The 15,772-nt window shown below is 41.9% G+C and overlaps 1 protein-coding gene across 1 annotated transcript in view; it reads left to right on the top strand.

Moving 5' to 3' along the window:
• Positions 1 to 1,769: 1,769 nt before the first annotated feature.
• Positions 1,770 to 15,772, top strand: part of ACTR1A (actin related protein 1A) — a 32,025-nt gene continuing 18,022 nt past the window's right edge. Inside the window, exon 1 of the mRNA XM_089683301.1 lies at positions 1,770 to 1,911. Coding sequence (XP_089539427.1) covers positions 1,864 to 1,911 — 48 coding nt within the window. The 5' untranslated portion in view covers positions 1,770 to 1,863. The remainder of the gene's footprint in view (positions 1,912 to 15,772) is intronic.

Here is a 15,772-nt window from a genome sequence, read left to right as displayed (position 1 = left end):
CGTTGATGTCAGTGGGAAGAACAGTGCCCCATCGTTGATGTCAGTGGGAAGAACAGTGCCCTATCAATGTCAGTGGGAAGACCAGTGCCCCATCGTTGATGTCAGTGGGAAGAACAGTGCCCCATCGTTGATGTCAGTAGGAGGAACAGTGCCCCATCGTTGATGTCAGTGGGAAGAACAGTGACCCATCGTTGATGTCAGTGGGAGGAACAGTGCCCCATTGTCGATGTCAGTAGGAGGAACAGTGCCCCATCGGTGATGTCAGCGGGAGGAACAGTGCCCCATCGTTGATGTCAGTGGGAAGAACAGTGCCCCATCTTTGATGTCAGTGGGAGGAACAGTACCCCATCGCTGATGTCAGTGGGAGGAACAGTACCCCATCGTTGATGTCAGTGGGAAGAACAGTGCCCCATCGTAGATGTCAGTGGGAGGAATAGTGCCCCACCTTTACTGTCAATAGGAGGAATAGTGCCTCATCATTGATGTCAGTGGGAAGAACAGTGTCCCATCGTTGATGTCAGTGGGAGGAATACTGCCCTATGATTGGGGTCAGTGGGAGGAATACCACCCTATGGTTGGGGTCAGTGGGAGGAATACCACCCTATGATTGGGGTCAGTGGGAGGAATAACGCCCCATCGTTGATGTCAGTGGGAGGAACAGTGCCCCATCGTTGATGTCAGTGGGAAGAACAGTGCCCCATCGTTGATGAAAGTGGGAGGAATAACACCCTATGATTGGGGTCAGTGGGAGGAATACCGCCCTATCATTGGGTCAGTGGGAGGAATAACGCCCCATCGTTGATGTCAGTGGGAAGAACAGTGCCCCATCATTGATGTCAGTGGGAGGAATACCACCCTATGATTGGAGTCAGTGGGAGGAATACCGCCCTATGATGGGGTCAGTGGGAGGAATACCGCCCTATCATTGGGGTCAGTGGGAGGAATAACGCCCCATCGTTGATGTCAGTGGGAGGAACAGTGCCCCATCATTGATGTCAGTGGGAGGAATACCACCCTATGATTGGGGTCAGTGGGAGGAATACCGCCCTATGATGGGGTCAGTGGGAGGAATACCGCCCTATCATTGGGGTCAGTGGGAGGAATACCACCCTATCATTGGGGTCAGTGGGAGGAATACCGCCCTATGATGGGGTCAGTGGGAGGAATACCGCCCTATGATGGGGTCAGTGGGAGGAACAGTGCCCCATCGTTGATGTCAGTGGGAATAACAGTGCCCCACCGTTGATGCCAGTGGGAAGAACAGTGCCCCATCATTGGGGGTAATGGCAGGAATGTTACTCTCACTGGCTGCAGTTTGGAAGCCATAGATAAATTTTGATTTTTGACTGTATCTGCCAGATCAATAGAATGTACCAGTGGAGAGCTACAAATAGGGTTGCCACCTCATCCATTTAAACCCGAACACATTAATTACACAGTTCTGAGGCTGAAGGCAGATAAGGCACTAAGTGAGTTTAATGACCACCTTAAGCAGCCCCAGAACCTGTGTAATTAATGTGTTCGGTTTTAAAGGGATGAGGTGTTAGCCGTAGCTACAAGTCATATCCAGAGTAGACTGACCAATGTAGATCTCTGAGCCTGGAGCTGCCATTGGGTAGGGACATAGCTATATACTGTATGACATCACACTTTCCATGTTTCTGGAATCTTGCTCAGTCTCAGTTGTCTTCTCTCATCTATATCCTGTCCACTCCCCCATGCTGTAATTTGCGCAAGTGCACACATGTCCGGGCTTCACGCATGCGCAGAGACAGCTGAGCGCCGTCCCGGCTATTAGATGTCCGCGCAGGCGCAGTAGCAGCTGTAGCCGGCCCGTCATCTCCTGGACAGGAGGAAGCCGCCATGGAGTCATACGATGTGATCGCAAACCAGCCCGTGGTGATTGATAACGTGAGTAGGGCTGCACACCGCAAACATTTGCACACAGCTTCCTTCCTCCAGCCGGGCCCGGGATTTGTACAGTAAACGAGGGCGGAGGTGGCGCTGACATTAATTTTCCCTTTGTCATTATTGCAACCGCGCCCTCCTGCCACACTGACAGCACTGCTATGGGGTCCAGCAGCGGGGCGAGCGGACAGGCTGTGCACAGCTACCGTACTGGGACACGGGGGGCCGCCATGGACTCGGCCTGTTTATTATTTCTCTCTGTAGGGTGTTTGGGGGCCATAAAGCTGTGAGCAGTCAACCTAACGTGATTCTGCCACAGAACACGCCCTGTGGGCCTAGTAGGCGTGGTAGACTGCGGATGTGTGCATTTCTATTGGGTGAGCTCGCTGCCACTCATGTGGAGGAGAAGAGGCGGGGATGGTTGGCGTCACCTGTCCGCACCCAGAGTTGTGATTGGATCATAGATTGATTGGCAGCTGCGGGTTGAGTTCTGTGTGGAGCTCATGTGAAGGGGCGGGTTTGTTGCCTGGGTGTGGAGTGATGGGGAGAGGCAGTCCTGTTATGTGGGTTAGGTTGGCAATAGACTGGGCAGGATGTGAGCATACAGTGGAGTGTGGCGGCTGGCATTACACTGAGGGGGAGGGGAAGGGGAAGAGTGAAGTGAACTCTCCAATGTATGGCTGCTGCTGGATGAAACTAGGTGCAAGGCAGGCCCAAAAGGCGCAAAGCGGGCTGCAGATAGGTGCTAAGTGGGCGCGGGGATAAGAAGGGTGAGGTGTCTATACAGGACGTGTATGGCTGCCCTATAGTGACAGACAGGACAAGAAATCTCTCCCTGTACAGTGCATTGAACACCTCTCTCTGAAAATGCCTGCTGCCTGGCTCTCTGCCTTCAGAACGTTCAGTCACAGACTTCTAACAAGCATGCAGTGCAGTCAGGAGCAGTAAACACATGGCCGGGGCTCTAATCTTTCCCCACTCCATCCACAAAGAGGCCAGAGGTTCTGTAATAGGGGGCGGTAAAACATCACAGTTGTGCGGATGAGGGTGTATACATGCTGTGACTGTGAGGCTTTGCGGCAGGAATTGTACCCCCTGTCATGCTTGGCGGGTAGTACCACTTGCGGCCCATTTAAGTGAAAGGGGCTGCACTGCAGCCAGACAATTGTCTGGTATTTAGGGGGTTAAAGCAAGCAGCAAAGAGGTGATACGCCTCCTCACCGCCTGTCTATTAGGCTCTGAAGAGCGATCTGAATACGGATCGTACTTCAAAAAGCAAAGCGGGTGTAAACAAGGCCTTAGGTGTAAGGACATGGCTGGCTTTCACCTGCTTTTCTATCTGAAGAGCGATCCACATTCGGATCCTTCCGTCAGAGAGCATTTGACAGGCAGAGATGAAGCGTTTGTATAATTTCAAGCAAAGCTTTGCAGCAGCCCCAGCTACTGTTTCTGCAAGCAAAAGGGTGGTTAAAAAAAAGGGTGCAGCTCAGTTGCAGGGATTTACAGTGGGAACAAGCGTGCAGTCGGATGGATCAATACAGACAGTGAGGAGCAGTAAACGCACAACAGGGGTCTAACCATTCACAAGTCTATCCAAAAGTCAAGTAAAACTTGTGGCGCAATGATTGCTTTGGATTTACGTTTTCTTTATAATCTGATAGGATGACTTTGCTGTGTGAGACTGACTGCTGATATCTGTTCAAATTCTTTCTAGCCATGTCTCAGCCATTCAGAGGGATCCATCAGTGAACGTACTACAAGTCCCATCTGTCACCGCAGCAGGGCAGTGACACCACCACACTTAGGTCTCATTCACAGAGCTAGAATGTAAAGGCTAAGTTTTCCTTCTGAGCATTTTTTTTGCAGGTTAAAAAAAGTGCATTTATAATTTTCTTTCTGAGGAGCGTGCAGAGCATTGCACCCTTGATCAGCGGGCTTCTGCAGACTGTCTTCCTGTACCTCATATGGGCAGACAGCTAGCAAAGGGCAGGAAGAATCAGTGGATTATGAGAGCTCTCACCAGCGCCACCTGCACTTCATCAAGAACTACATGTCATCAGCTGCAATGCCTAGTGGTACTTGTAGGCATCCCTTCACAGGAAACTACTTACCCTCTTGATGACTTACCACCCTTCCTGACCAGGCCATTTTTTGCGTTACAGCGCTGCGTTACTTTCACTGACAAATGCACGGTCATGCAATGCTGCACCCAAATTGAATTTACATTCTTTTTTCCCCATGAATGGAGCTTTCTTTCGGTGGTATTTGATTGCCTATGCGTTTTTTTTTTTTTTTTTTTTTTTTTTGTGCTATAAAAAAAAGACCGACAATTTTGAGTAAAAAAACAATATTTTTGACTTTTTGCTATAAAACATGTCCAGTAAAAATTTAAAAAAAAAATCAAATTTCCTTATAAATTTAGGCCAAAATGTATTCTGCTACATGTCTTTGCTAAAAAAAATCCCAATATGTGTAAATAAATTGGTTTACGTGAAATTTATAGCGTTTACAAATGGCGGTATATATACTTGGATTTTTTTTCTTACTAGTAATGACGATCAGCGACTTCTGCGAAACTGCGGCAGGCATTCTGACACGGGGGAATTGACTTGGTGTCACTGACATCCCCAGTGACACCAGTACAGTGATCAGTGCCCTGTGATTGACGGCCGCGCGCGTGCCCCCCTACCTGGAAATGCGAAATCACGTATATATACGTGATTTTGCGCACCCGTGCAGTTAATGATTTAGCCATGTGAGTACTATTTTTGTAGTTGTTACAGCGGGTGCAGGGAGAAGATCCCCTGCCCACTGTCATTGTGGGGGCTGCAGCTGCTGGAACATGTTCCAACCTAAAAAGGTGATCGTATCCTTTAAGTGAAGTTCCATATGAGGTCCATGTTTTGTCTGCACAGGGATGCACGGGTGTTTCGTGCATCTGCATGCAGGCAGTCCCATTCATGTCAATTGGGACACAATGGCTGCTCCCAATTTGGCAGTTGTGCGGGGGGCAGTCAATTTGCAGTTCATTTCTTATTTTTACTTCTCCCCAGCCTCCTGTGTGAATGAGCCCTAACACAGCTATGAGAATCTGAGGTCTTTAAATCCTATTCACACTGCTCACATACTAAAATGTGCAGACTGCATTCAGTTCTGCCGGGCAATGAATGGGGACAGTGCAGGGCGCTGAAATGCTGTTGACTGGTTTCCTTTCTTTATTAGACATGCACACTAAATTCGGGTCTCCCCTCAGCAGCTTGGTGACCTGCGGTGCCATCCAGTGCACTGTAGAATAAAGCTGCATTTCTCTATTTTTCTACATCACACCAGCTTTGTGAATAGGGCACATAGAGTACAATTTTTGTCCATGTTCCTTTGCTGTGGCTGGTGTTGACCCTGCATGGAAAAATTGTAAGGCCCCTTTCACACGGACATTCCGATCAGAACCTCCATTCTCCTGTATGGAGCGGCGGGTGTAAATGGACGTCTGTGTACACCCGCCGACATCTGATCTGCCAGATAGAGACAGATGGGGATCCGTTCCCCTTCCATCCATCAGATTGGATGGAAATGGACAGGCGGTCCGTTTCCATCCGACTGCCCATAGAGGACAGCAGGCTGTGTGCGTGTTTGCTTGTGCACAAGTGGAGAGGACACGGACCTGTCATGCGCTTGCTCAGCGAGGATCATCAGACAGATACCCCACTGACAGGTCCGCCCTGTGTGAAAGCGGTCCTAGTCACAGCGCATAATGTGAATGAGTCCTAACAGCTACTATCCACAGCAGACTTTGACAGCCATCAGTGGCAATGTGCAGATTATTACCAAAGGGCACGTCTGTCAGTGCAGGACTGCAGATCTACAGGCCAAACATTCACAAAACAAAAGGGGTGATTTACTAAAACTGGAGAGTGCAAAATCTGTTGCAGCTCTGCATAGAAACCAATCCACTTCCAGGATTATTTTTTTTCTTCCTTGAACAAGCTGAAGTTAGAAGCTGATTGATTTTTATGCACAGCCACACCGGATTTTGCATTCTCCGGTTTTGGTAAATCGGCCCCTTTATTTTGTTAATGTCCGGCCAGGGATTGGACATTCTGGGAATAGGTTTAGCTTTACTGTCCAGGTATGGTTTTGTCTCCTATATTCTGAGGTATTAGTCATGGTGACTATTCGACAAAGAAGCCCTCAGCTGCTTAAAAACTCTAGGCTACATTCACTCCTAAGCCTTTTGTAGCTCAAAGCTCAAAAACATTCAGCAAGCAAAACGCCATTCATTTCAGTGGTCCCTAAAATAAATTGAATAACTCAAGCGCTAAGTATGGTGAGAGGAAAACATAAAATTACAATTAAATACTGTAGCCGCTAGTGCACACAACACTTGTCTCAGTGGAGCAAATTATACAATCATAATGTGAAGTGAAAAAAATGCTGCGCTACATGAAACAATGGCACAATCCATTAATTAACCAAAAAACAAAGTGACAAAATATATATATTTTAGAAGATAAATAGTAGAAAACCTATTAATATTAAAATAAAAATATAAATCTATATATAATATATAAAATACAGTGGGGCAAAAAAGTATTTAGTCAGCCACCAATTGTTCACGTTCTCCCACTTAAAAAGATGTGAGAGGCCTGTAATTGGCATCATAGGTAGACCTCAACTATGAGAGACAAAATGAGAAAACAAATCCAGACAATCACATTGGCTGATTTGGAAAGAATTTATTTGCAAATTATGGTGGAAAATAAGTATTTGGTCGCCTACAAACAAGCAAGTTTTCTGGCTCTCACAGACCTGTACCTTCCTCTTTAAGAGGCTCCTCTGTCCTGCACTCGTTACCTGTATCAATGGCACCTGTTTGAACTTGTTATCAGTATAAAAGACACCTGTCCACAACCTCAAACAGTCACACTCCAAACTCCACTATGGTGAAGACCAAAGAGCTGTCGAAGGACACCAGAAACAAAATTGTAGACCTGCACCAAGCTGGGAAGACTGAATCTGCAATAGGCAAGCAGCTTGGTGTGAACAAATCAACTGTGGGAGCAATAATTAGAAAATGGAAGACATACAAGACCACTGATAATCTCCCTCGATCTGGGGCTCCACACAAGATCTCACCCCGTGGGGTCAAAATGATCACAAGAACGGTGAGCAAAAATCCCAGGACCACACGGGGGGACCTAGTGAATGACCTGCAGAGAGCTTGGACCAACGTAACAAAGGCTACCATCAGTAACACACTATGCCGCCAGGAACTCAGATCCTGCAGTGCCAGACGTGTCCCCCTGCTTAAGCCAGTACATGTCTGGGCCCGTCTGAAGTTTGCTAGAGAGCAGTTGGATGATCCAGAAGAGGATTGGGAGAATGTCATATGGTCAGATGAAACCAAAATAGAACAGTTTGGTAGAAACACAACTCGTCGTGTTTTGGAGGAGAGAGAATGCTGAGTTGCATCCAAAGAACACCATACCTACTGTGAAGCATGGGGGTGGCAACATCATGCTTTGGGGCTGTTTCTTCGCAAATGGACCAGGACGACTGATCCATGTACAGGACAGAATGAATGGGGCCATGTATCATTAGATTTTGAGTGCATCAGCAAGGGCATTGAAGATGAAACGTGGCTGGGTCTTCCAACATAACAATGTTCCCAAACATACCGCCCGGGCAACGAAGGAGTGGCTTCGTAAGAAGCATTTCAAGGTCCTGGAGTGGCCTAGCCAGTCTCCAGATCTCAACCCCATAGAAAACCTTTGGAGGGAGTTGAAAGTCCGTGTTGCCCAGCGACAGCCCCAAAACATCACTGCTCTAGAGGAGATCTGCATGGAGGAATGGGCCAACATACCAGCAACAGTGTGTGCCAATCTTGTGAAGACTTACAGGAAACGTTTGACCTCTGTCATTGCCAACAAAGGATATATAACAAAGTATTGAGATGAACTTTTGATATTGACCAAATACCTATTTTCCACCATAATTTGCAAATAAATTCTTACCAAATCAGCCAATGTGATTGTCTGGATTTTTTTTCTCATTTTGTCTCTCATAGTTGAGGTCTACCTATGATGCCAATTACAGGCCTCTCATCTTTTTAAGTGGGAGAACTTGCACAATTGGTGGCTGACTAAATACTTTTTTGCCCCACTGTATATATAAACAAAAACCACACAAAAAATAAAGAATATTTTTAAGTATGAATCAAATAAACATTCAAAAAATCAAGTTCAATCAATAAAGTGTTTATTCCGTGAACCTTCCTTAGGATAATGAAAAGTAAGTGCATCCGTCATCAATTGTCGTGCAGAGACATCCTCTACCATAAATCTGCTCACCTTACGCAGTGTGACCTTACATTATATAATGTTACGGTTTAACTTCACTTTTGGTCCCATATGGACTCAGAAGATCAGCTTGCTGAATGAAGACTCCAAATTAACCACCTCCCGTCCGGCCATTGTATATAAACGGCCGGACGGTGGCAATGCAGGGGTGGGTGGCCGTTTATAAATGGCCTCCCTGCCCCCTGCTTGTGCGCGCTATCTGGGAGCGCGCAGCACCGCGAATCCGGTGCCCACTGTGTCCTCCGGACACAGTGGAACACCGAACGTCATACAGGACCTCTGTGCAAGGTCCCGATCATGTGATCACTGATTGGCCAATCAGTGATCACATGCAGAGTAGTAAGCAAGATGTCACTTCTGACATCATTGCTTACTATGTGTGAAATCTGTGAATGATCACAGAGGTCACATGGTACAAGGCTATTCGCAACAGCCTTGTACCATGTGACAAGCTGTGACCAATCACAGCTCACACAGTATTTCTCAATGGCTGGAAGAATGCAGCCAGAGAGAAGGAGAAATGATTGCTTTTACAGCCTTCATGGGTGTAAAAGCAATCAATGTAAAAAAAAAAAAAAAATCTTCATGGTGACACTGTACTGCTAAGGTGACATTATGTAAAAAAAAAAAAAACAAATAATAATATTAAAAATTTAAATAAAAATGTAAAACATTTTTTTAGAAAATATAATTTTTGGTTATAAACTAATTTGGGTTTTTTTTTTTTACCAAAAAGATAACTGAATAAATTTTGGCCAAGATTTATGATGAAATATTATTTATTTGCAAAATTTTATAAGAAAAACACTTTTTTTTTCAAACATTTTTGGACTTTTTCATTTATATAGCAAAAAAAATAAAAATCCCAGTGGTGAATAAATACCACCAAAATAAATCTTTATCTGTCTCAAAAAAATGCTAAAAAATTTATATGGGTACAATGTTGCATGACTGCGCAATTGTCATTCAAAGTGGTATAGTGCTGAAAGCTGAAAATTGGCCTGGATAGGAAGGGGGTAAAAGTTCCTGGACTTGAAGTGGTTAAGCTCCCTCCTGATGAGCGTATTTGTATCAGCTGTATTCCTCATTAAAAAGAACTCAACGTAGTGCTTTATCCTTTTAAAACTTTTATTCATCAATTAAACATATGAAATACTCATGTTCCTGAGGTGTGTATTGCACCAGGTATGATGAAGATCCAGTGCTGTGCTGATTAAACACTAGATGGCAGTAGCATCTCAGCAGCAGAATCCTGTACATGCTCAAAACAGACACCATCCGACACTCTTCCTCGCCGCGTTTCGGCACTAGTCACGTGACTTTATCAAGGGGATAAAGTGTGCGGATGACATCACGATATTGCCATTCATCAGGATAGCGGCCTGTAGTACTCTACAAACATCTCTTGGAATGACATTACAGCAGGCAATAGCACTCATTGAGCGTACTTTGTCTTGCATTACATTACGGATGGTGTCTGTTTTGAGCATGTACAGGACTCTGCTACTGAGATGATACTGCCATCTTGTGTTTAATCAGTGTATCACTGGATCTTCATCATACCTGGTGCAAAATACACCTCCGGAACATGAGTGTATTTCTTGTGTTTAATTGATGAATAAAAGGATAAAGCGCTATGTTGAGTTCTTTTTAATGAGAAATACGGCTGATACAAAGACGCTCATCAGGAGGGAGCTTACTTTGGAGTCTTCATTCAGCAAGCTGATCTTCTGAGTCCATATGGGACCAAAAGTGCAGTTAGACCGTAACATTGTATAATGTGAGGTCACACTGCGCGAGGTGAGCAGATATATGGTGGAGGATGTCTTTGCACAGGAATTGATGACAGCTGCACATATTTATCGTTATCCAAAGGAGGGTTCACTGAATGAACACTTTATTGATTGACTTTTATTTGATTCATAAAAATATTCTTTATTTTTTGTATTGTTGTTTTTGTTTTTTATATATATATATTTTTTATATATACTTATATTTTTATTTTGATTTTAATATTAATATTTTTCTGCTATTTTTTCTTCTAATATATATGTATTTTTTCACTTTGTTTTTTGGTTAATTAATGGATTGTGCCATTGTTTCATGTAGCGCAGCATTTTTTCACTACACATTATGATTGTATAATTTGCTCCACTGAGACATGAGTTGTATGCACTAGCGGCTACAGTATTTAATTGTAATTTTTTGTTTTCATTTCACCATAGTTAGCGCTTGAGTTATTCAATTAATTTTTTTCAATATATTTTTTATTTTAATGTTAATATTTTTCTTCCAATTAATATATAAATTATAGATATATATAATTTTTTTTAAAAATTTTTCTCTTCTAATAAAAAAAAGTATATATTTATTTTTTTATTAGAAGAGAAAATAGTAATATAATATATGTGTGTGTGTGTGTGTGTGTATAATTTTTTTTTTTTTTTTAATATTTTCTCTTCTAATAAAAAAATATATTTTTATTTTTTTTATTAGCAGAGGAAATAGTAATATTAAAAAAATTATATATAATTTTTTAAATTAATATTTTCTCTTCTAATAAAAAAAAATTGTGTGTATGTATGTATGTATGTGTATATATATATATATATATATATATATATATATATATATATAATATATATTAATATTATAATTAAAAAAATATATAAAAACCACACAAAAAATGAAGAATATTTTTAAGTATGAATCAAACAAAAGTCATTCAAAAAATAAAGTTCAATCAATAGAGTGTTCATTCAGTGAACCCTCCTTAGGATAACGATAAATATGTGCGTCTGTCATAAATTCCCGTGCAAAGACATCATCCACCATATATCTGCTCACCTCACGCTGTGTGACCTCACATTATACAATGTTACGGTCTAACTGCACTTTTGGTCCCATATGGACTCAGAAGATCAGCTTGCTGAATGAAGACTCCAAAGTAAGTTCCCTCCTGATGAGCATCTTTGTATTCCTCATTAAAAAGAACTCAACATAGTGCTTTATGCTTTTATTCATCAATTAAACATAAGAAATACACTCACGTTCTGGAGGTGTATTTTGCACCAGGTATGATGAAGATCCGGTGATACACTGATTAAACACAAGATGGCAGTATCATCTCAGCAGAAGAGTCCTGTACAAGCTCAAAACAGACACCATCCGTAATGTATTACAAGACAAAGCACGGGCCCACTCAATGAATGCTATTGCCTGCTGTAATGTCATTCCAAGAGACGTTTGTAGAGTACTACAGGCCGCTATCCCGATGAATGGCAACGTCGTGACATCATCTGCACATTTTATCCCTTTTATAGTCACGTGACTAGTGATGAAACGCGTTGAGGAGGAGTGTGCGGATGACGTCACGACGTTGCTATTCATCAGGATAGCGGCCTGTAGTACTCTACAAATGGCTCTTGGAACGACATTACAGCAGGCAATAGCATTTATTGAGTGGGCCTGTGCTTTGTCTTACAATACATTACGGATGGTGTCTGGTTTGAGCATGTACAGGACTCTGCTACTGAGATGATACTGCCATCTTGTGTTTAATCAGTGTATCACTGGATCTTCATCATACCTGGTGCAAAATACACCTCTGGAAAATGAGTGTATTTCTTATGTTTAATTGATGAATAAAAGTTTTAAAAGGATAAAGTACTATGTTGAGTTCTTTTTAATGAGGAATACGGCTGATACAAAGACGCTCATCAGGAGGGAGCTCACTTTGGAGTCTTCATTCAGCAAGCTGATCTTCTGAGTCCATATGGGACCAAAAGTGCAGTTAGATCGCAACATTGTATAATGTGAGGTCACACTGCGTGAGGTGAGCAGATATATGGTGGAGGATGTCTTTGCACAGGAATTGGTGACAGATGCACATATTTTCGTTATCCTAAGAAGGGTTCACTGAATGAATACTTTATTGATTAAAGTCGATTTTTTTGAATGACGTTTGTTTGATTCATACTTAAAAATATTCTTTATTTTTTGTGTGGTTTTTGTTTTTTATATATATATTTTTTATATATACTTATATTTTTATTATTAATATTTTTCTACTATTTTTATATATATATATATATATATATATATATTATACATACATACATACAGTGGGGATCGAAAGTTTGGGCACCCCAGCTAAAAATTTGTATTAATGTGCATAAAGAAGCCAAGGAAAGATGGAAAAATCTCCAAAAGGCATCAAATTACAGATTAGACATTCTTACATTTTGTCAACAAAAGTTAGATTTTATTTCCATCATTTACACTTTCAAAATAATCGAAAACAAAAAAATGGCGTCTGCAAAAGTTTGGGCACCCTGCAGAGTTAATATCTTGTACTGCCCCCTTTGGCAAGTATCACAGCTTGTAAATGCTTTTTGTAGCCAGCCAAGAGTCTTTCAATTCTTGTTTGAGGTATCTTTGCCCATTCTTCCTTACAAAAGTCTTCCAGTTCTTTGAGATTTCTGGGCTGTTTGTCACGCACTGCTCTTTTAAGATCTATCCATAGATTTTCAATTATGTTGAGGTCAGGAGATTGTGAAGGCCATGGCAAAACCTTCAGTTTACGCCTCTTGATGTAATCCCCCGTGGATTTTGAGGTGTGTTTAGGATCATTATCCATTTGTAGAAGCCATCCTCTCTTTAACTTCAGCTTTTTCACAGATGGCATCAAGTTACCATCCAAAATTTGCTGAAATTTTATTGAATCCATTTTTCCTTCTACTCGTGAGATGTTCCCTGTGCCACTGGCTGCAACACAACCCCAAAGCATGATTGATCCAACCCCATGCTTAACAGTTGGACAGAGGTTCTTTTCATTAAATTCTGTGCTCCTTCTTCTCCAAACGTACCTTTGCTCATTCTGGCCAAAAAGTTCAATTTTAACCTCATCGGTCCACAGAACTTGTTTCCAAAATGCATCAGGCTTGTCTATATGTTCATTTGCAAAGTTCAAACGATGATTTTTGTGGTGAGGACGTAGAAGAGGTTTTCTTCTGATGACTCTTCCATGAAGACCATATTTGTACAAGTATCTCTTTATAGTGGAATAGTGTACCACAACTCCAGTGTCTGCCAGATCTTTCTGGAGGGATCGTGCAGTCAAACGTGGGTTTTGAATTGTTTTTCTCACAATCCTGCGAGCTGTTCGGTCTGATATTTTTCTTGGTCTTCCAGATCTTGCTTTAACTTCCACTGTTCCTGATGACTGCCATTTCTTAATTACATTCCGAACAGAGGATATTGACATCTGAAAACACTTTGCTATCTTCTTATAGCCTTCTCCAGCTTTGTGAGCGTCAACTATTTTCAGTTTCAGTTTTCTAGACAACTGCTTAGAAGAACCCATGGTGCTGATTGTTGGGGCAAGGTCAGATGAGTCTGGGCATTTAAACCTTTGAGATTGACATCACCTGGTCTTCCCAGACGATGATTGAGAACAATCCATGACACTGGCAGGTCTCAGCTTGGCAAAGGGGGCAGTGCATGCTATAAATTCTGCAGGGTGCCCAAACTTTTGCAGACGCCATTTTTTTGTTTTCTGTTATTTTGAAAGTGTAAATGATGGAAATAAAATCTAACTTTTGTTGACATATTATAAGAATGTCTAATCTGTAATTTGATGCCTTTTGGAGATTTTTCCATCTTTCCTTGGCTTTTTTATGCACATTAATACAAATTTTTAGCTGGGGTGCCCAAACTTTCGATCCCCACTGTGTGTATGTATATGTATGTATGTATATATATGTATATATATATATATATATATATATATATATATATATATATATATATATATATATATATATAAATTTTTTTTTTTTTCTTTTTTCAATTTGTTTTTTGGTTAATTAATGGATTGTGCCATTGTTTCATGTAGCGCAGCATTTTTTTACTTCACATTTCAGTGGTCCCTGTTTACATGAGTGTGAACAGGGGCCATTGAAATGAATGTGATTTTGCTTGTTGAGCATCTTCTAGCTTTGAGGTTCAAAACACTCATGTGTGAATGCAGCCTAACCCTGGGTTCACACTTATGCGCACTTCAGTGCAATTTCCAGTGTGCTGAAATGCAATACAATCTATTTACCATGGTTTCCTATATATCTAGTTCACATGTGCGTTTTGAGCTGTTGTGTGCTTTGTAAAGGGTCAGGGACTTTTTTTTCCCCACAGCAGATTGCATTTTGCGTGTAATCGACTTTAATGAACTCACACCAGAAATGCAAAAGTTGCGTTTTTGATCCGTTTTTGTTTTTTGCTAATAGGATAGTATGAGAGTTCTGTTCTTGTAGTGTGACTTTGATGCAACTTGAGTGCCGGAGAGTGTAAAGTCACATCAAAGTCACACTGCATGAACAGAACTGTCACACTTTCCTTGTTATACATACATACAGTGGGGATCGAAAGTTTGGGCACCCCAGCTAAAAATTTGTATTAATGTGCATAAAGAAGCCAAGGAAAGATGGAAAAATCTCCAAAAGGCATCAAATTACAGATTAGACATTCTTACATTTTGTCAACAAAAGTTAGATTTTATTTCCATCATTTACACTTTCAAAATAATCGAAAACAAAAAAATGGCGTCTGCAAAAGTTTGGATCAAAGTCACACTGCATGAACAGAACTGTCACACTTTCCTGTTAGCCAACCCCCCCCCCCCCCAAAACACATAAAAAGAGCATCACAAATGCAAAACGCGCTGGAAAATCCATCAACTGAAAGTTGCATAGATTTGAACTTTGCCTAAGTCCTGCAGGGTCTGAGATTATTTATACAATTTCTAGGAATAGGGCTCTGAGAGCTTCTTCCTTTTGCTTTAGTTTTAGTGGGGATGTGTCTTGGTGATGGTGGTTACTGGAAGACTATGGAGCATGGAGGTCATGATTGAGCAGAGGAATCTACCACTGGGGGACAGGTGTTGTGCTCGTTTTGTAGATGTAGTGAATAGGTCTTGGGCCTTTTTTACACTAGTGTTGTCCTCTTCATTAGATTGCTTTTCAGAAGGCATTTGGCAGGCGGTGCCGAGGAATTATATCACCTTCTCACTACCTGTTTTCACCCTTTAAACTTAAAGTGATACTAAAGGTTATTATTATTTTTTTAGTTAAAGTAAAAAAGAGGTTGTCTCCTCTTTGGGAGTCCCTTGCCAGCTCTTTCTTCTCCTTCCTCCTCTGGGTGCCTAGTTAACAACAAGCCGGGTACTAAGGGGGCACACGTGTGTTTCCATAGACACACAAAGCCTGGTAAGCCATGCCTACATTGCCTATGGCTCCCATTGCTCTCAGTGTCTCCTGTAAGACCAGGAAGTGAGAGTAGTGCTGCAGCCAGGACAGCACTGGATTGGTAAGAAGAGTCAGGTATGTGTTTAGGGATGGGGGTGGGTAGGGTATGTAGTGTTTTCTTTTTACCATAATCCAAAGAATGCATTAAGATAAAAAAAAAAATTTGGCTTTAAAACCACGTTCACCCCTTGAACTCCACGCCACAAC

Source organism: Staurois parvus, unplaced genomic scaffold, assembly GCF_062004578.1.
Source record: "Staurois parvus isolate SC_StPar_1 unplaced genomic scaffold, SC_StPar_1.0 ptg000303l, whole genome shotgun sequence".
NCBI classification, from domain to species: domain Eukaryota; kingdom Metazoa; phylum Chordata; class Amphibia; order Anura; family Ranidae; genus Staurois; species Staurois parvus.
Note: the sequence above shows the minus strand (reverse complement) of the source record. Positions and strands in the feature narration are given on the sequence as shown.